Below are 20124 nucleotides of genomic sequence, written 5' to 3'. Positions count from 1 at the left end.
GCTTGTGTTGATTTTGCTCTTTCTTTTGGGGACTACGTGGGCAACGTATGGACATGTGGCCAAACCACACTGGCAGCCATCATCCCGGTGGAATGGGCGAGGGTGTAGGGGTGGCGGAGCCCTCAGAAACTTGGGACCCACGGGACGCCGAAGAGTCTCATAATTGGATGGCACGCATTGGACATACGAACCAACTCCGTTAACATCAAAGTCGTGGCAGGCGAGGCAGGCACATGTGACACACCCAATCGAAGGTGAGGATAAACTCGGCAACCAGTAAGCGGCCCCGACACGGGCAGCTGGCATTGGCTTAACCCGACACCATGACAGAGCAATTATTCCTAGTCTGTGAATGGGCTATCGTCTGCACACTCCAGCTGTTCAGTGGGGCCTGATCCAAAGCCCATTAAAGCCGATGGACACTTCACTTTGATGTTAATGCCCTTGGAGTATAGGAACCTGACATGATGTGGCAGTAGAAATCTTTACAAAAAATATCACTGAGTTCATGTAGACAGCCAAAAAAACTATCCAAATTTATAGTAGCAAACACATAATTCCTACTACTTCTTACACCTCCCTTCAAAAATCCAAGTCTTTATCTACTGTTTTCCCCCTACCTCTGAACAATTTAATAATGGAAACAGTCAGTCAGAGGTAGGGTACTGGATTAAATGAATCCCTGATCTAATCCGTATATAGTACTTCATGCATTCCTAGGTATACTTGGGCTTAGCTCATGATCCTGTCTTTCTCCATTCATCTACAAGCAGTAATGCACAGAGGGTGTCCTGAAAGTACACAGGAATCCATTGTTCCAACACAATGCAATGAAGCATGTTAGGTAACACAAAAACCATTCATCTATACTTTGCCTGTACCCCAGAAATACTATGCAAGCAAACTATCAGTACAGGATCTGGTCCTAGTATGGCAATTCTGCAATAAATATAAGCAACAGTACTAAATGCTGATATGCATTTTTAAAGATCTATTTGCTGCATTTTAAACCCTGGTAAATTAAGTCAATTATCTCATCACTATAATTGCACAAACCTAATTTACTTAATCTCTCTTCTTTTAATTATATGATAAAGCACCCATCTGGAGACATATAATTTGAAGTTTATTTTTCTTCATATTCTCTTTGAGCATGATGCTGTCAGTCAGTAATTTTCATTTAGCCAAAGCTTCACTACAATTGAAAGTCTGAAACCAGTAATTACAGCTTTGGTTCTATGGAAAGTCATTTATTTTAAAGCTTACTGTTGCGACAAGGAGAGTACTCAGCATAGGCACTGAAGTTCTGAATTGCTACATAGCAGGTGCCAACTGGATCCTTTTCAGGGGTGGCTTTGAGAGTCCTCCAGTGATACAAAGGAGCACAAGCCTATCAAAAGAGAAATCATATATTGCCAAGCACTTGATATACAAAATTGTTTTTTGTGTTAGTTTTCTATCATGTGGATAGATAATATCATATTGCATTGATTAAATGCTCCCTGAGGCTTCATAACCTGCAACTCTGATTTAATCAATTCATGTCATTAATCACACAGTACAAAAGCAGATCTCATCTTCTTACTCCTGTCCCTCAACAAGTAAAATTTAACAGATCACATAGCCCACTTTTTAAGCTCCTTAGAAATGCTTCTCTGTACCTAATACACAGAGGATATGAGTTTAAAACTCTCAGCTAGGGAACTTGGTCCTCTGCTTCATGCTGTAGATATCATGCTGTTAGTTACGGAGTCCCCTGGTTCAATGTTTGGTGGTTTTCAAGATAACCACTGTTGTAGTAGAAATGTTTCAGTTCTGTAAGTTGAGACTTAACACCTCTGGCATGACTAGGCTCTCTCTCTCTTGTAATCCAGGGACTTACTGTCTGCCATAATATGGATACCTCACTCAAATCCATAAAGAAATGAGAGAAGACAACACCAGCTGAGGAGTACCTTTGCCAGTGTTCCTGAGGTTAGATTCTGTGCTGCTTTTCTTACATGGGGTAAGATTTGGCCCAGAGCATAATTTTTCCAAGTAAACTTGATGGTAAGCTATTTAATAGAATACAGTACATTCTATAATAGAAGTTAGAGAGCGAGAGAGAGATCTGCTAAAGAGACCTCTTTGCCTTGCCTTCTGTTCTCAATTTCAGTAGATCCGAGTCTCTCCCTAGCAGTGTATTATTGTCATTGTCACATCACCATGAATGCCCTGTCCTGCAATGAAGTTCCACTTGGATAGATCCCTGTGCCGATAAAGAACTTACGGCAATTTCAGGGCTTGTATGTCTGTAAAGTAATGTTCATTCATAAGACAGGCATCTGCTTTAAAGGAGCTTACAGTCTAAATAGCATACAGAAGAAGGAAAATAGAGCACAACAGAAATTAATTCATTTCTTGTCATAAGGACTTTAGATGCATTTCAGAACATTTGGCTGCAGTATAGTTTATTTACACAACAATAAAGTATTGGACTCATTTTTATTGTTATACAGTAAAAAAAAAAAATCTCAAGGAAGTAGTTGTATTTTCTCTCCCCCCTTCCCAACAATGTTATTAAAGATTAAATTTATAATTTTCTTACTTAGAATTAGTGTCATATGAAAAACAATGAGTTTAGCAACACTTACAAAGTTTGGCAAAACTGTTCTGAAGATAGCCAGTGGGAGAAAAGAAAACTCATCTTAAATGATCCAAATGGTGAGCTTTATTCACCCTCCATTTGATTCAGATTGAGGCATTCTAAGATTCAGTGAGTGAGTATGTAAGAAGGTATTACATTTTGGCTTATAATCTGACAAATATTCAGCCATTCCAAATTATTATTGTACTAAATAATTTTTTTAACAAAGATTTATCTTAACATTATTCATTTTAACAAATATTTTCTATGTGTAACCAACTTCTACGTGAAGTAAGTATACATACAAAAAGGAGACAAATGAAGGTACTGAACATGAGAATTGAGATCTATGATAACTCAAATGAAAACTACAGGGAATTAACTGTACATGCTAGTTCTGTAACAGAAGAACATGATGTTTTATTCATCACCTGTTTTACGTCAAAATTCTTTTCTGTTATTAACCACAAAATGGACTATTTAGAAGTACGGCATTTCCTTACTCCCATTAAATAATAATTGAAACAGCTTTCAGCACATCCCAGGAGAAAAGGTGTTGCTTCCTACTTATAAGAAAAGTAAAGTATGACCAGCTAAAAGATTTGCATCACTAAGCTTTAAGCCTCCTTTCCACTGTTAAAATTCTACAGCATAATCTCACTGTACTTTGCAATAAAACTGCTCAGCATAAGAATAAAACCAAATGTATCATATAAATAACCATTATGGATTTAGAAAAAAGACATTAAGGCTGTGTCCAGACAAGCACAGCCATGTGGTAGGTCGTGCCGCAGCAAACGCATCTGTGGCGCCACATATGACCCATTCAGCTGTTCCCCGTGATGGCGGGGGAGGGGAGGGTTAACCTGGGGAGATCCTGGGGTCAAAAAAACCTGCACAAAAAAAAAAAAGTGGAGCAGTGCACAGCTGGTGATTCAAACACTGTGCACCGCCTGAAACTGGAGCCTGGCTGGCTGGAGAGACACTTTGGCTGCCACCTAGGCTTCAAGCGGCAGGATCGGTGCTGCTGCAGCCCCAGGAGGCCCCCAGAACCCCAGGTAAGGCTGCTGGAGCCAGCACAGCCCCTACCCCACCCAGGGTAACCTGCTGCATGCCAGAGGGCACGTGGCACAGATGTTCCCTAGGGACAAGTAGCAGTGACACAAGCTTCCTGTCCACAGGGAAACAAACATCCACACTCGTGTAGACACAGCTTAAGTGTCTTTAAAAGCAATCCTCTTGTTTAAAACTGCAGCATTATTACCATGGCTACAACACAGCAGTTAAACACAATAAATAGCATATAAAATATTTCATATTGGCATAAGCAGTCAAAAATGTGTATTGATATCCATTGATCTCCAACTGTAATTCTTGAATTTGTTTAAGTACTTCTGTATTTAACACTCCTCATAGATCCTTGCAATCAGATTTTTAAATATATGCCTATCATTCACTAAACATCTTCAAAAGTTTCACCATCTTATTCCTTGAAATCACTTATTTGTTCCCATAACAAGTAAGGCATCACTCTTCATTTCTAACACTCAAATCAGGTCATTTTAAAGTGCTTACTTCTATCTGATTTATATCTATTTTAGAATATATGTATATTCTGAAACATAGGGTTATCTATAACATGCACACACACATGCAGAATACACAGCTGACAAAAGGTAAAAATAATCTGAAAATAAATACCAAATTCATGAGACTTACCACAACTTTGCTTTTATGAGCTTTGACTGTTGCCCCAAACCACTGATTTGACTTAAACTCAATAGGTTCCCTGGTGCCATTGACTTTGATTTTTCTATTGTCTGAGAAAAAAAGAAGCGGGATGTTGACAAGTCATTTAAACATATATTTCTCTGTTCATTAGAGATGCATGAGAACATATTAATGGATATATGGATTATGTTACATCCATTGTCATCTTCATTCATTTTAATGTGGAAATGACGTTTTAATGTTGCTTAATTACATATCATTAGTCAATTAAAAAAATTCTTCTCTGAACTTCACATGCAATCATTCCAGATGTTTGTTTTTTTTAACTGCAATGAAAAACTTAAGAAACTAAGGAAATGCCCAGCCCTACATCAACAGCAAGAAGCCTACTTATTTGGGAATTTCTGATTTACCCCCCCTAAAAAACAAAACAAAACAAAACAAAAAACCCCATTCTCAATGGTCACATAGCTTTATCCTTTTACAACTATGTTATGTAATAATTTTGGATCCATCAAATGAAATTTCTCAGCATGCATCATTCAAAAACCAGCATTAAAGAGGGGAATAGATGTAGTTCTTAACTGCATTACATGTGTACTCACTACCACAAGAGACAGCTCCTTAACCCTGCTTTACATTCACTTTTGCAGATGTCACTGTAAGAGGAGCCATCTGGGTAAAGATGGTACAATTATAATACATTTCAGGTTTTAATAAAAAGCAGACATGCAGTCCTTTCAGCCTCAGTTTTCTGAAGTAAACTGATTTCCCATATGTTCCCAAGCTATACTCTTCCCTCACAAGTCACTCCTAGTGAACTTCTCAATTAATACGAGGCAAATTACCCATATCTCCTCACATCTGCATTCTCTTACATTTTTTCTGGTTCATACCAAGGAGTACTTCACAAACATACTTTTTTTTATTCATTTTAAGAGAAAATAGATGTGTATACTGTCAAATCTGGAACACAGAGAATTCTTTATCGTCATATTATATTATTTGGATTTATGTGAAAAATAAAATTGTAATGAATATAGTGGTCACCATTAAAAAGCCAGGATTTCCGTATGTTTATCACGCAGTAGTAGATGAGACACTCATCTTAATTCCTTGAATGTTGTGGTACTGGAGACTTTGGTGTACAGTAACTTCTGGTAAATGTTGGTGATATAAGCTGAATTAGGAGATACACGTAAAATTTTCTGAAACTTTCACAGATTCATTCTTTTTTTTTTCTAATCCTGTAATCATAAACCTAAAGACTGTTTAAAAAGTACAGATAAAAGTGTACGGATGAAAGTGCATCCTGCCTATTTCACACACACACACACACACACACACACACACACGGGAAATAGGTGGGATGCACTTTTATCTGTACTTTTTAAATAGTTTTTAGGTATATGATTACAGGATTAGAAAAAAAATGAATCTGAAAGTTTCAGAAAATTCATTATGTGAACCAATACAATTTTTAAATGTTTATGTTTTACCAATAATAATCAGAGTATTTAAATCACTACTAACAAAAGAGCCAGAAACCATGATGCAAAATGTGGTCACCACAAATTGTCACAAACAATGTAAGAAAAATAAATTAATAGAGCATTAGAACCTAGTTAAGTTTAAGTGAGTGCATCTACACAAGATGCTTTACTGTGCAGTAGACTTATCTACTGCACAGCAAAGCGTCACCATCTACCTGTGCATGCATGGCATTTACTGCCAGTAAATTAGTGTACTGTGCAGTTAGCTAGTAAATACAGGTAGTAAATTAACTGGGCAGTAGTTATTGTGCAGTAGTGCTTGTAGATGCTGACTGGGAGCAAATTTGCTCCTGGTCAGTCACACAGCAGGGGCCACAGAGGACAGCAGAATTCTCTGTCCCCAGTCCTAGTGCTGCCCAGCTCCCAGCTCCCTCCAGGAGCCAGGACAGAGCAGCTCTCTGCTCCCTCCTACCCTGTGCCCCGTCCCAGCACTGTGTGGCTCCTGACTCCCCAAAGAAGCCAGGAACCAAGCAACGAGCTCTCTGCTTTCTTGTTCAGCCAGGGGGCTCACCAGGAGCTGTCCCACTTGTGAGGTAGCTGCCAGTGAGCCCCCTGCCAGGTGGGGATTCCCCACCCAGAAGGAGGCTGGCTGAGACCTTCCCCATTACTGGGCCAGCTGCCAGTGAGCCTGTGCCCAGCAGGGATTCTCCGCCCAGCAGGGGCTGGCTGGGACCTGTCCCGGTTGCAGAGCTGTCCTGCTGGGGAGGTACTAGATTAACTGGGCAGTAGTTACTGTGCAGTAGCACTTGGGTAGATGCTGACTGGGAGCAAATTTGCTCCTGGTCAGTCACACAGCAGGGTTCTCTGTCCCCAGTCCTGGTGCTGCCCAGCTCCCAGCTTCCTCCAGGAGCCAGGAGCTTATCAGTGCCAGGACAGGGACACTCTCTGCTCCTCTCCTGCCCCAGTCCCAGCACTGTGAAGTTCCTGGCACCCTATAGGAGCTGGGAGCCAAGCAGCACTGGACTGGGGAGCTCTTTGCTTCCTTGCACAGCTGCGAGTTCACCAGGAGTTGTCCCACTTATGAGGCAGCTGCCAGTGAGCCCTGTGCCCTGCAGGGATTCCCCACCCAAAAGAGGACTGGCCAAGATCTGTTGGCAGCTGCCAGCAAGCCCCTGGCTGAGCAGGGAAGCCCTGCTGGGCAAGGGGCTCACTGGCACCTATGTGTCCCAATGTGCACAGGAGCCCTGTGCACATCAGAACCCTTCCAAATGTGTACAGGGCCAGGAGACAGCTGCTGCAGAAGCCAGCACAGGTTTTTTGGCTCCATACACATCAGAACCAGCCCCTGTGCCCCCTGCCAGCCCCTGGGCTAGCATGCTGGGGGAGCCCAGAGCTCCCCCTGGCTACTGCAGGGAGGCAGAGAAGCATAGGCACAGCTGTACAGGGCTGCTCCCATTGGGAGCAGATTTGTTCCCAACAGGGTGCACATGTAGACATGCTTCTGGGGAAAGCTTACTGCACAGTAAGTCTATATCGCATTAATAGCATGTGTAGAAGTGTGTAATGTGGTTTAAATGGTAACTTTGCCACTGCACAGAATTGTAGAAGCAGCAAACTCCCACTTCTCCTTTAATCCATAACTTTTGCTTTGTTCTCCTAATGGAGCCCAATGTTCAAATGCTTTCAACCATTAAAAACTACCTTTTAAAATTAAACCAGTAGATTTGAACATAGGCAATGTTCAGGAATGCAGTTTTGACTGAAAATAAAGCTTTTAGGCCAGGGGTGGGGAAACTATGGCCCACAGACTGGATCTGGCCCATGGAGGGGCTTTGTCCGGCCTGTGGTGGGTCCCTTGGTTCCGCCTTGCCAAGGCGTTGCCCAGTCATGGAACATCCTGCTGCCCCCTGGGCATGCAGTGGGGCTGAAGTGACTCCATGGCTGGACTGCCTTTCTAGACATCCCAGGCAGTGGCGGCTCCTTCTGGCTGTTGCCACCACTAGCCCCAGTCCTGCAGTAACAGCAGGGACCAACATACATGCAGCCCTGACACCATGCACCCTGCGCCTGCTCCGGGCTCTCCTGTCTGGGCTGAGCAGCGGTGGTGCAGGAAAGAAGCTGATGCTCAGTGTGGGGTAAAAGCAGCCCACTGATTGCCTTGTGCGCCAAACCCCAGAAGTTCATGACTCAGCATCCCAAGTGGAGGCAGTTATATCCCAAGTCTGCAAGGACAGGCACTTCTTTCTGGTACAAACTCCCCACGCTTCTCTGCACTTCATTCCTGGCTAGCTTAGGTAGCTGATTACTCCAATATTTCTAACCCTCTGCTTCTTTAGCACCTAGAATCATAGAATCAATGGGTTGGAAGGAACCTAGACAGATCATCAAGTCCGACCCCGCCTTCGTAGGCACGAATGAGCACTGCGGGTGGGAGGGGTCACCTAACTCTCCCTATACATTTTATGATGGCTGTAGGCACCTAATTTGAGGATGAAGATGTTATTAAGTGTCATGGTGCCAAGATATTGCACCATCTAACTCTTAAGTACCACTGTGCACCTGTACATCAGCAGCTTGACCACAATCACACAGAAGTCAGTGACAGAGCAAAGAAGGAAACCTAGGTTTCCCTAAATCTTACTTAGCATTGTAACTACTTCCTTTCTCTAATGCTTGCAATCTATACACAGGCTAAAGCTTCTCCAGTTTGGCCCTAATCCTGTAGTCTTTACCTCAGATCAAACCCATTTCTTCCATTGGGAGTTTGGCCTGAATGAGAAAAGATTTATACAATAGCAAAAGACATATATACGGTTTCTAAAACTACAGAGAAAGGCAAATGCTTGCCCTTCCTATTTAGCTACAGAGGGCAAAGCTTGCACAGAACTCATGTGGCTTAACCATTGTGCTAGACCTGAGGGCTCTGTTTGTATGTGTTGAAAGAGTCATGGATGTAGGGCAGGAAAAGGCTAAAAGATCCACAAGCCAGTTCCCTGATGGAGAATGGGAATAACAAGAGTCTGGAGGGACCTCTCTGTTGCTATTTCATTGGCTGAGCAGAGAGGATTCCTTGCTCAGAACATCATCACCCAGCCTTGTTGAGGCTGTAATCTGTGCAAGAAAGACATTGTGATCCAAGTTTTAATATCATATACTTCAATGGGAATCCTGTCTGGGCAGTGACCTCAGAATATGGCTTATGAACAAATGAAAATGAACATTATTAGTCATCCATGAATGGAGCTAGCATTGTAGTGTTTCTAAATCAGTCACTCAGCATCATCATGTCTTGAGATATTCTCATTACCATGGGACTGATTTTTTTTATCCTGGCCTGCACAGGGACAGCAGTACATACATATAGCAAGTACAGCTTTCTGAGCAGAAGCACTGTTTTCCAGTGGGTCAAAAAAACCCCAACAAAAAACACTGCACACGTTCTCAATTTGTTCGGTGACTCATACCATATGGCACCTACTTGAAGCATGACCTAACAAAGAACTTAAACAAAGCCATGGAGAGAGCCAGATACTCAAGTCAGTAGCATCCCAGACTGCCTAGGGAAACTGTGGACTCTCTATCGCTGGACATGTTAAAAATGTTGGACAGCCACTTTCTGGGGATGATCTAGGTGTAGTTATGTCTATATTCTATGGTGGGTATTTCCCTTGTTTCTAGGCTTTGCTGGTTGCCCCTGCCCCCCCCATGCCCTACCTGCTTCTGCTACATGTGTGAGAGTGTTTTTAACGCTTCTGCAAGGGCATAGTGTTGGCTACAACCAAGGCTATGGACTTTGATTGGGGTGTGCCAATGCTCCTGCTTTGACCGAAACTGGAGGTTCCTGGCCAGAGGATCTTTCCTCTCTGTTCAGTCAGACTGATTGCCATATTTGGGATCAGGAAGGAATTTCACCCCATGGTCAGGGATTGGTACAGACTGTGAGGGTTTCTGCCTTCCTCTGTAGCGAGAGGCGTGACCCTCTACGGTGATCTCTTGAGCCTATATCAACGCTCATATAGAAAAGCAGGATGCTGGCTGCCGTGATTCCCCAGCTTTACCTGTGTTAGGTCTGTCTTGTGCCAGGGTCAATGGTAGTCTTATGCAGAGTTTAGATTATGGATCATATAGGATGGTCTGGATAAGGATGATCCTGCCTCAGGCAGGTGGTTAGACTAGGTGACCTCTGGAAGACCCTTCCAGTTCTACTTCTCTATGATTCAGTGATCAATAAAACTCAACTGAATCACATTGGAGGTTATTCTAATCAGAATTATAGTGGTGTCTCTGAAAAGAGTGTTTGGATAACCACATTTGCTAGATGATTAATGATAAAGAACCATGAGTAGGAGGCAACAGTAGCGTTCAGAAAAGATCTAGCATGCTGCATAAAGTATACGTTTTGTGGGGAACCTTGTAGGAGTAAATCCATAGAGCAGTGAAAGTAGAAAAAATTGAATCCACAAAGTAAAAACTAAAACTATGTTAGAACACAATATAGGTCACAGTTTTGCCCTTAGGGCCCCTCTACACATGGAGGCAAAGATACAAGGGTATCTAATGTATGATCCACACAATCATGCCTCCTGCCTCCACAGTCATGCCTCCTGCCTCCACATGTGCCTGGCAGGAGGCACAACTGTGGGAACATGCAATAGATCTCACTGCACCTTACTATCAGTGCAGGGGGAGTCCAGCTCTATGCACCTCCATGGCTGGGAGACACAGTTGCCACAATCTCCCAGCACCAAGGGTTTGTGAAACCCACAAAACTGAGAGATCGCAGCTGCTGTTATTTCCCAGTCCTAGGGTTTCACATACCACCAAGGCTGGGATATCACAACAGCTGTGATCCTCCTGACCGAGTGGGACCTGAACCTGCAAGGTGCTGCTGGGACCCAGAATCAAGCTGCTGGGGATGGGAGCTCCTTTAGTTGTGGGTCTTCCAGCCCCAGCTGGACATGGTGCATCCCTGCAGCTGGGAGCCCCATTCCTGCAGCTGGGAGCCCTGTCAGCTGGAGACCCTGCTACACATACAAATTAAAGCTGGATAGCAACCAGCTATGAAGTTAGCACATATTTTCAAGGTCTAACTTTATAGCTTGTTAGAGCTTTCTATGCTGTGATAAGTACCTAGTCTCAGGGCAATTGTGCAATTAACCAGTTAATTGTGTGATACCTGTAACATGTAGAGGGGGCATTAAAGTATACATGTAAATAACAGATGCACATGTAAATGTAGGACTTGTATACCTTACACCAAGCCTTTCAGAAGTAGGCACAACTCTTATTTTCACTTACCAAATGAGAAAGGACTCATATGAATAGCCAAGGACACTGCTACATGATTTGTACCTGGAAATTTCTTTGTATGAATCTGATTAAATGGATGCATATGGAGAAATACTGAAGAGTAGTTCAGTAGAACAGTAAATAGGTTTATTTAGTAGAAAAATGTTAGTAGAAAAAATAATTCAAACACCCCATATCGAATGTCCAACATCTACTAGAACTATAAAATAACTTTAACACACCTCACATGCACAAGCAGTTAACAATTAATTAACAACTTTCTCAAATGAAGAAAGGGATTAAAAATGATCCCCATAACACCACTGATCTAAACTATGCTAAATACAATACTTCTACATGAGCTCACCCCTCCATCCTCAAAAAATCTGGAAAAAGAAATATAATGTACACACGTATCCCAGCCCTAGTGACACTGCACAAGAGGTACTGCTTTGCAAGAGGCAAGTATTTCTCTGCAATGTTTAAATACAAATATGTACATACTGTATTTATCTGAATTCAAGAGGACTTTGAAGTTAAGACGACTGCTTTACTTGGAAAATGTATAAATTTGTTTTAATTTTCCATGTATTAAATCTAATTACTAGAGGTCCTAAATTCATCCTCCCACCACTACAATGAGGCAAGCAGTGGCAGGGGATCAAGCAGTCTCTGGGAGCGGTGGGGGGCAGGTAGTGGGGGAGTTAAGCTGCTTGACCTCTGCCCCTTGCCTGCTCACAACTCCCCCCCATCACTTATCTCCACCAACACCTATCCTTTCTCCTGCCTGTGCATCCCAGCACCTGCACCCCTGCACTACTTGATCTCCCCATGTCTACATCCCCTAGCAACTGCCCCTGGGTGCCTGCCACCCCTTGCTGCCTGCCACTTCCCTCAGCCTCTGCCTCCCCTACTGCTGCTGCCTTGGCAGCCCCCCTACCAGTTACCCTTTGGGTCCAGTAGGGCTCTGTCCCTGTTCCAGGCTAGCATGTCATTGATCTGGATCCAGTCCAACTCAGTAGCAGTGGCAGCTCCAGCTTGGCCCCACAGCTGGAGCCTGAGCCAGAGCTGCTGCCACCATTGCTGCTAGCAGGCCAGGCTGGGGCTAGAGCAACTATGTGCTCCTTCTCCCATGCTATAGCAGGGATGAAGCCCTGCTGGAGCCAGAACTGGAGGGGCAGAGGCTGCAGTGGGAAAAGGGAGCATAGGGGGGCAGAGTTGGTAGGGGGCACATGCAGCAGTTGTGGCTGTGACCCTGATCCCAGGCAGGGACCAGGCCTCTATCATATCATACTTGAATCCAAGACAAGGGGCTTTGCCATGTTAAATGTGGGAAAAAACCTTGTCTTGAGTTTGGGTAAACATGGTAAATAGACATTAATCATATGCATGTATAAATAGCTGGCAACAAATTGTTTCTGCTTTAACTCTTGCAAATGCAGTATCTTTCCCCCTGCAACATGGCTGAAGCCCAGGATACACAATACTCAGACTCATATCTTGTGACTCCCCAGGGCTAGAAAAGAGAGCATTTTATCATTTTAAAAAGCCAGATGCTTCCATGTTAAGTTACAACATTTGTTTCCCACTTTACTACTTTAAAGAAACATCATAAAGATTTTTTTAAACTTTTTTTTTTATGCTGGAAAAGAGTACTGGACTTCCATGGAAGGAATGTTAACTGTTCCGCAGAGTAAGAAACCTGTTCCTGCTGCTTTCAGGTGAGATTTTGTGCAATAAGCAGCAGCACCTGATGCCGATACTCTAGTGGTCTCACTGCAGATTCCCACTGTTAGCTTTCAGCCTCATCCTGTTAATGCTGGTTTGTAGGAGTGGGTACCTCCACCTGAAACCTGCCCACTCCCAGAAAGTGCCTATTTCTAGTCACTCTCTGTAGGGTTGCAGGGTAGAGACAACTTACCCATTCCAAGCCTGTATTTTGCCCAAACAGTGAGTCTCTCATTTTTATCCTTGCTATTCACAGTGACACTAATTCTGAGTCTTCCTAAGATGTTTAGAGGCAAAGCACAGTCACAAGGCAGGAACTTGAACCTAGGGAACCAGAGAGCCTGGCTCAGAGTGGACCCCTGGTAACCTGATGCAGCTTACAGGACCATGGATATTAATGTTATGAACTAGTTAAACATTCGGGGCTTATGAAGAGGAGTCTATTTTTAAACTAAACAAAATTTGCATAAATGAATGAGGTTTTTGTTGTGCTAATTTATCGAGTTATTTGTATAACAACAATATTCAATTAAAAATTGGACCAAATCAAAAAGTTTTTAGTTTTAATTTCCCTGAGTTAGGAAAAAGGAAGATTAATTGAAGATTCACCGAATTAAAACTTGGATAAACGCATACATGCAACCCCCAAACAACATGTGAATAAAGACATCGGGTTTGGGCCAGTTCAGCTAAGGTACTTTTCTCTCTTCTACTTCTCAGAATAAATTTGGACAATTGGTAAAATGAACCACATATCTGACATAAATCAGAACTCTCCATGTGAATCATTAAGCCCACAGTAAGACAAAACTGGTGCTGCTGAATGAATGGTGTCAGAATTTGAAGGTGGGGTGAATGTTTTCTCCCTTCATATTTTCTCTCCAGATACAAATCTTACTTTGTAAGAGGATTCTAAATTTCTCACAAGATCTCACCATCTTTACAGTTAATAGTTTTTTTCATGTAACTAAATCTCCAGAGTCTCACAATACATCCTTTACTTATACAGTACCTGGATTTTGTTACAATCAGCTCAACTCCTGGCCAAACTGGCTCATGCTTTTTCTCAACTGCACGCTTGGCCAGAGCTGACCTAGATTTCCCCCTCCCCCTCTTAATTCTTGACAGGATGTTCATATTTTCTTTGGTTAGTTTGAAAACTGTTTGACCACTGTAAGATAAAGTACACTCAAAGGACAGAATGCATACACCAAATCCTGGAAGATTAGCAAGTTAATGTTCCATCTGTGCTGGCTTTTTTAAAATAGGGTTATACACAAAAAAGTATAAAGTTGTTGCTATCACGTGCCACATTTTAAAACTTAAATTACAGTTTTTTTTACAATGCATATTATTAGTTTTCCAACAGATCTGATGCATAAATATTTAGTTAGGGAGGGGATTCAAGTTTGGTCCTGGCTGCAAGATGTTCTGAGTCTTTTAAAAGTAATGCATTTAATTAGGGGGGAAGATTTCTCCACGTTGCTCTCCTGCTACCCCTTCTGGCCTATAGAAGGAACAGCAATCACATTAGTACTGGCAGACCAAATGTCATCCAGGAGACTCTAATAGTTAAAACTTCAAAGCTACCACAGAAGTAGATATTATGAGCTCCACTTTAGACAAGAGAAAAAAAAGCAAAGAAGTGACCTGGGAAGAAGGAACCAGGATCAGAACTAGGATCAGAACTTAGTCTAGTGCTCTGGAAAATTACTGGACCAACTCTTTGGAAAAAACAAAGTCTATGAGCAAAGTAGGTATTTGTGCGGTACAGCACAGGGAACTGAACATTTTGATTTCTTAGTATTGAAGTCAAACATCAAAAAAAAACCTGCAGTACCTACTACTTTGGCTAGTTTTATCAGCTGTAAAGGACCATAATCATAAACTGATGGGCTTCTGATTTATGACCATTTGGAATAATCCACTGTTGAAGAGTTTAGGAAGCCTGTATCAAAACAAATAATCCAAGTACATATGAATGCATTATTTGTATTCTTGCAAAATAGTGTGTGTACATCTAAGCAAGCTCCCTTTTGTGCATGGTAAATTAGTCCATACAGAACTTCACTCTAACACTGCTTTACTGCTAATGTAGAGCTAGCTCGTGTAGCTTTTCATTACAGTATAATGTAGACATACACTTCATTTCAGTTAGGATATTTGGTTTAACTGAACATGCTCTGGTATACAAACAACAGTAACAGGAACATAATGCACACTTCAATCTCACCCTCCACCACAACCACCTTCCCCCCCTGTCCCAGATCCTAATACATCTTTGTAAGGGATTTTAAATATTGAAAGCAACTTAGGGAAGCACCACAATTCGAGTCAAATGTCTGCCTGCCTGTTATGATACCCAGCTGCCAAATATTGATGTAAACACCATTTACAGTAGCAGAAGTAACACAAAACTTTTCTAGTGGTTGGCTAGATGTCCGTTCAGGAGAGTCTGGGGGGATATTGGATCAAACAAAATAAGAATTAGTAGAATAATAAGGAACCCGCTTTGTACTTGGTAGTTAGAACACAGTGCTCTGAAGCAATGAAAATATTTAAAACTTGCTTCATAGTTGTCACTAGACACCAGTTACACCCTGGCTACATGTTTGATGCCATAATGAAAATAGTGGTAGCTCCTTCCACTACCAGATTTGCAAGCATGTGATCTTAGCTTCTGAAAGGAAGCCCAACATGTAGCAAGAAAGCTGCACAACCCAGAAAGGTTTTTTGCCTTTTGACATTTGCCATATGAAACAAAGCATAATGTATGACTGTTAATGTCATCATTACAAAGCAGTCACTTTGCATTCATTCACACTGGTTTTAGATCTCTAATAAAAAAATACAGATTCCCACCCTGGACCGGTGCTACAGTATCCAGAGTGTCAACCATGTTCACCTAGCAGTCTCAGTTGGGGTTGGCACCTGTGGTTCTCCACTTCAGGAATCAACAAGCAGCAGTTTATAGGGTGGCTTTCTTAACACTAAATTACTGTTTATTTTAAAACAGCAAAAGAGAGCTATTTTCCCTAAAGGTGGCAAAAGACACCTGACAAACCTCTTTTCTCAGTCTGGTTTCCCTGAACCCCTTCCTGAACAACTACTCTCTTCTTTCAAACCAGCCACATTTCTTTTGATTTTCTGATTCCTTGGCTTTTTCCTGAACAGAATTCTCTTATAAAAACCCTCAGACGCTTGCAGAGAAATGGTCTCTTTCCTGTTTGGGTTACTGTATTCCCTTTTGAAATAAACTTATGCATTCATACAATAAATGAACCAGTAACTAGCTGTATACTAAGTAGTATATAGTATCCATGAATTATTTCAGAGCAGCTTCATGTACATCTTATAATAATATCACCATGTGGTACAAGACTTCTTGGGTCCTGATAGGTTTTTATATTAGACTTGCCAACTTCCCTCTTCTACATTTGAGAGGATGGTGGATAGTAACAGAATGTTTGAAATTCGGTTTATTTACCTCAGGTAGATAATAAAATGCAATTACATGCAAGCCCCACTTATCCAAGTAGTGTTGGCCAGCGATACAATGTCTTTCCAAAAGCAAAGCATAACCATTACAGGAGAGTTTAAAGGATGGCTTGTATGGACCACACACCACAAGAGTAAAACACATATTGAGAAGAATGCTCTCTTCCACAGAACATTCTTGTGTTGCTTCATTTAAATCTTATAATTAATGTTGGCAGTAGAAGTGAGAAATACATCCATATATGCTATACAGTCTCCCCTCATTGGGAAAATGTAAGCATAAGCATAATGCAAGCAAGTTACTCATGTATGTCAAGGGGATACTATACCTCCATAATATGAAAACATATCAGAGACCTATTGCATTTATAATTTAGGGAAATTCTTGATACTGCTGCCATTTAAGTGACATGTAAAACATTATTTCTCACTATCCACCACCCTAGATTACATTCTGGTCTTGAAGTATATTATTATTGTTTAGCAGTTTGTTTTCCTTTCTCTGTGCTTAGCAAATACATCTCCTTAAGCAGCTAATACTGGGGTAGGGCCGAGCTAAAACTACTTTCTTTGTAAGTGCTGTATAAAAATGCATCAAAATTAAGGCTCGTGGCATAGAGACAGTGTAACAATTTTCTCTTTTCTGTTTTTGGAAGGTCATTTCCAAAATATCAAAGTAATTAGTTACAAAACCTTTCAAAAACTGCTGTCACACGTGGAACACTCCCCTTAAAAATCAGCTCCTCTTCCCCTAATTGTTAGTGCAAGTTCCTAATATGAGAAAAAGGATGATTTTGTGGTTAAGGCCACAAACTGGAATGAATGGATCCAGATTTAATTTCCAGATACACCACGAGCTTCCTGTATAATCTTAGATAATCTTAACTACTGCTTTTGTGACTCAGTTTTTCCATCTGTGCACTGGGAATAATCATACCTCTCAGGGTATTTGGAGGAATAAATGCATTAGTGTGCAAGGGATTTGTACAGCAAGTACCTAGACAGGTGGAATAGGCTGAAGATATCTCTCAGAACATTTTGATTGGTAAAATCCCCAAGATGGGAAATATATTAAAAGAGATTATCTAAAACAACATCCTTCAGACTAAAGTCTACATTGCCTGTTCTGCTTCCGGATACAAATGAAATGAAAGTAGCAGAAAACATGTTAATATAGCTGAAATATTCTGAAGGGTGAGGAACCTGCACCTGGGGAAGGCACACAAAACCCAGCCTGAAGCTTACTAGCAAGGGTGCCAGCAACAGCAAAGCCATGGCAGCACAAGCACTGGTGCATGCTGGGCAAGCCTATCCTGGGCTTGTGTTTCTTACACCAATCACCACATCTCCATTGGCACAGGCACTGAGGCAACCCATGACAAAGCTGACCAACTATGCCTAGCAATGATGCATTCATACCTCCAACTGCAGCATTACCATAAGTTTAGTTTTGTCTTCCTTGGGCAAGAGAATTGATGTAAGGCCACAAATGTTTGACTAAATCAATGCTCCCTGAATAAGTGGTGGCATATGCAGAGCACTGCACACACACATTATTCTAATTCCAGCCTACTCCTGCATTCAAGTGCTCTGCACTGCCAGATCGCACAAAAGAGATTCTCCACTAATATATGGCACATGCCCTGGTACCCAAACCCTTTCTCTTCTCTCCATCCCTTGCAGGCACACAGATTTGCTTTGCCTCTGTGGAGTTCTTGAGAACATTTTGTGCTTCACCTTAGAGTTCTGGACTGCCTACCATAAAAATAAGAAATTATCTAGTTGGGATGCAAAATAACATTGGCCCAACACCACAGCCCAAAGCCTTCGTTATATCTATGTAGTCAACATCTTGCAGCTATGCCCCCCTGCCTGCTTCACAGATCTGAACTCCTCCTCCAAACAGTGGCATATTCTCTCAGAGTCAATAGGAACGAAAATTTGTGGAGATTTCTTGAGTCTCTTCAGCAACCCCTTTGTGCGTTTTCCTTAGGACGACCTGATCTGACCCTACATTTCCACTGTATTCTTTTTTCAAAACAACATTTTAAAATGCAATGGATTATTCCTTTGGAATTGGAAGTTTCAGATTTAAAACTGGTAAATACCTAATACTTAACATATTTTACACTTCCAGCATTGTAAAGAAGTGATTTGCCCATATGACATAAATATTAGGTGCAAGAGGATTTTTTGCTATATATGAGCACACAAACACATATGCAAACACAGTGGACATGCCCTGTACATGTATGTTCATATAAATCTACATGCATATATAAATTGACACGGTACATAAGTAATATAGGTATATCTCTATTCAGTACCATGCTCTTTAGGACTGGAGTTGCTCTTGCCCTGCATTGAAAAAATATCTTACAAGAAACTAAGCCTGATTGAGGCTAATCACAGTAAGAGTATGGGTGAGTGAGGAAGCATGCAAAATTGACTTGTTGGATGTATGGAAGTGGTGTGAATGAACCATCACATTTATATCAATAGGCTTTGGTATGTTATAGTCATAGCTGCATGAATAAAGAGTACTAATAAGAAATAACACAGAAAATTGTAACTTTTTCTTTAATGATTAAATTGAAAAATCTGAAATTAAATTAGTCAATGTTAACTTTTTTGGAACACTGGGTTCAAATTATTTTCAAGTGCTATAAAGAGAAAGCACCAGAAAGCATAAACAGCCTGAGCTGTTTAAAATGTGTGTTCCCTTTAATTAAATAAGAAACATCTGTCTTGGGATTTTGAAAGTGGATGTAATCCATTCACATTATGCCTACATCAGTTTGCATCCAACATCTATTATTTTGAAAGAAAATTCTTCCTCTCTGTGAAGAATTAAATAAGCGTGCAACACAAGGTACTTCCTCCGTTGGAGCGGACAGAACATCCCTTGTTGAGAATAACCCTATAGATTAACAGCAGATTTCCACTTTTCGGAAAGAAGCACGTGAAACAAGGGGTGAACATTCAGGAGACAAAACAAATAGACAGCTCCATCTAAGACAACTGAAACCCCTTTCCTCAGAGCCTTGGGGAACAGGAGCCACAAAGCGGACCCATGCACTGATCCTGAAGGTCACAGGACTGCCATTTCCCCAGGGACCATTCAACTCTTCCCCACAACAGACACACACAAACTTCTCTAGAAAACTACAGGCACCAAGGGAGGCCACAGAAACCTGCGTGGAGACGACCTGCCGGATGAGGTGACTGGGGCAAGACCACGCCAAGCATCAGGGGCAGACAGTGTACTCACTAGTGGTGTCAAAGGGGATCTGCTTGCATTGTGTGGCTGGCCAAGGACAGTAGTACACGGCTCCTCCCTCCTGGATCTCTGGCTGTGTGGTGTTGGCTTTGGGAGCTCCGACCAGGACGCTCACCCTGCAAAACACGGGAGAAGTCAGTGCTGGGGAACGAAGGGCAGCAGTGAGGCGAGGGGCTGAGGGCACCTGGAGAGCCGGGCAGTGGCGCCGGCAGCGACCTCCGATGAGGGAGAGGGGCCGTCCGGTTAGGACGGGGGCTCGAGGGGGGCGCTGGGAACACTTACGTGCCGGGCTCCGGGATGTAGAAGTCCACGGCGTAGCCGAAGTAGCTGCCCTGGGGCCCGCTGTACACGCTGCGCTGCTCCTCGTCCAGGTTGAACGCCAGGAGCGCGCGCGGCCACAGCATCGCCGGCAGCAGCAGCGGCAGCAGCACGGGAGGCAGCAGCAGCATCCGCATGCTCATCCTCGTTCTCGTTCTCGT

General features: G+C 42.2%; 1 protein-coding gene across 1 annotated transcript in view; it reads right to left on the bottom strand.

Annotated features, from left to right (window-relative positions):
* ITGA8 (integrin subunit alpha 8) overlaps positions 1–20069 on the bottom strand; it is a 160834-nt gene extending 140765 nt beyond the window's left edge. Inside the window, exons 1-4 of the mRNA XM_019532605.1 lie at positions 19928–20069; positions 19637–19761; positions 4346–4446; positions 1267–1390 (exon numbers count right to left, since the gene is read on the bottom strand). Coding sequence (XP_019388150.1) covers positions 1267–1390; positions 4346–4446; positions 19637–19761; positions 19928–20049 — 472 coding nt within the window. The 5' untranslated portion in view covers positions 20050–20069. The remainder of the gene's footprint in view (positions 1–1266; positions 1391–4345; positions 4447–19636; positions 19762–19927) is intronic.
* Positions 20070–20124: the final 55 nt, after the last annotated feature.

This window comes from Crocodylus porosus, unplaced genomic scaffold (assembly GCF_001723895.1).
Source record: "Crocodylus porosus isolate Cpor-Errol unplaced genomic scaffold, CroPor_comp1, whole genome shotgun sequence".
Classification (NCBI taxonomy): domain Eukaryota; kingdom Metazoa; phylum Chordata; order Crocodylia; family Crocodylidae; genus Crocodylus; species Crocodylus porosus.
This window is presented reverse-complemented; position numbering and strand designations above follow the sequence as displayed.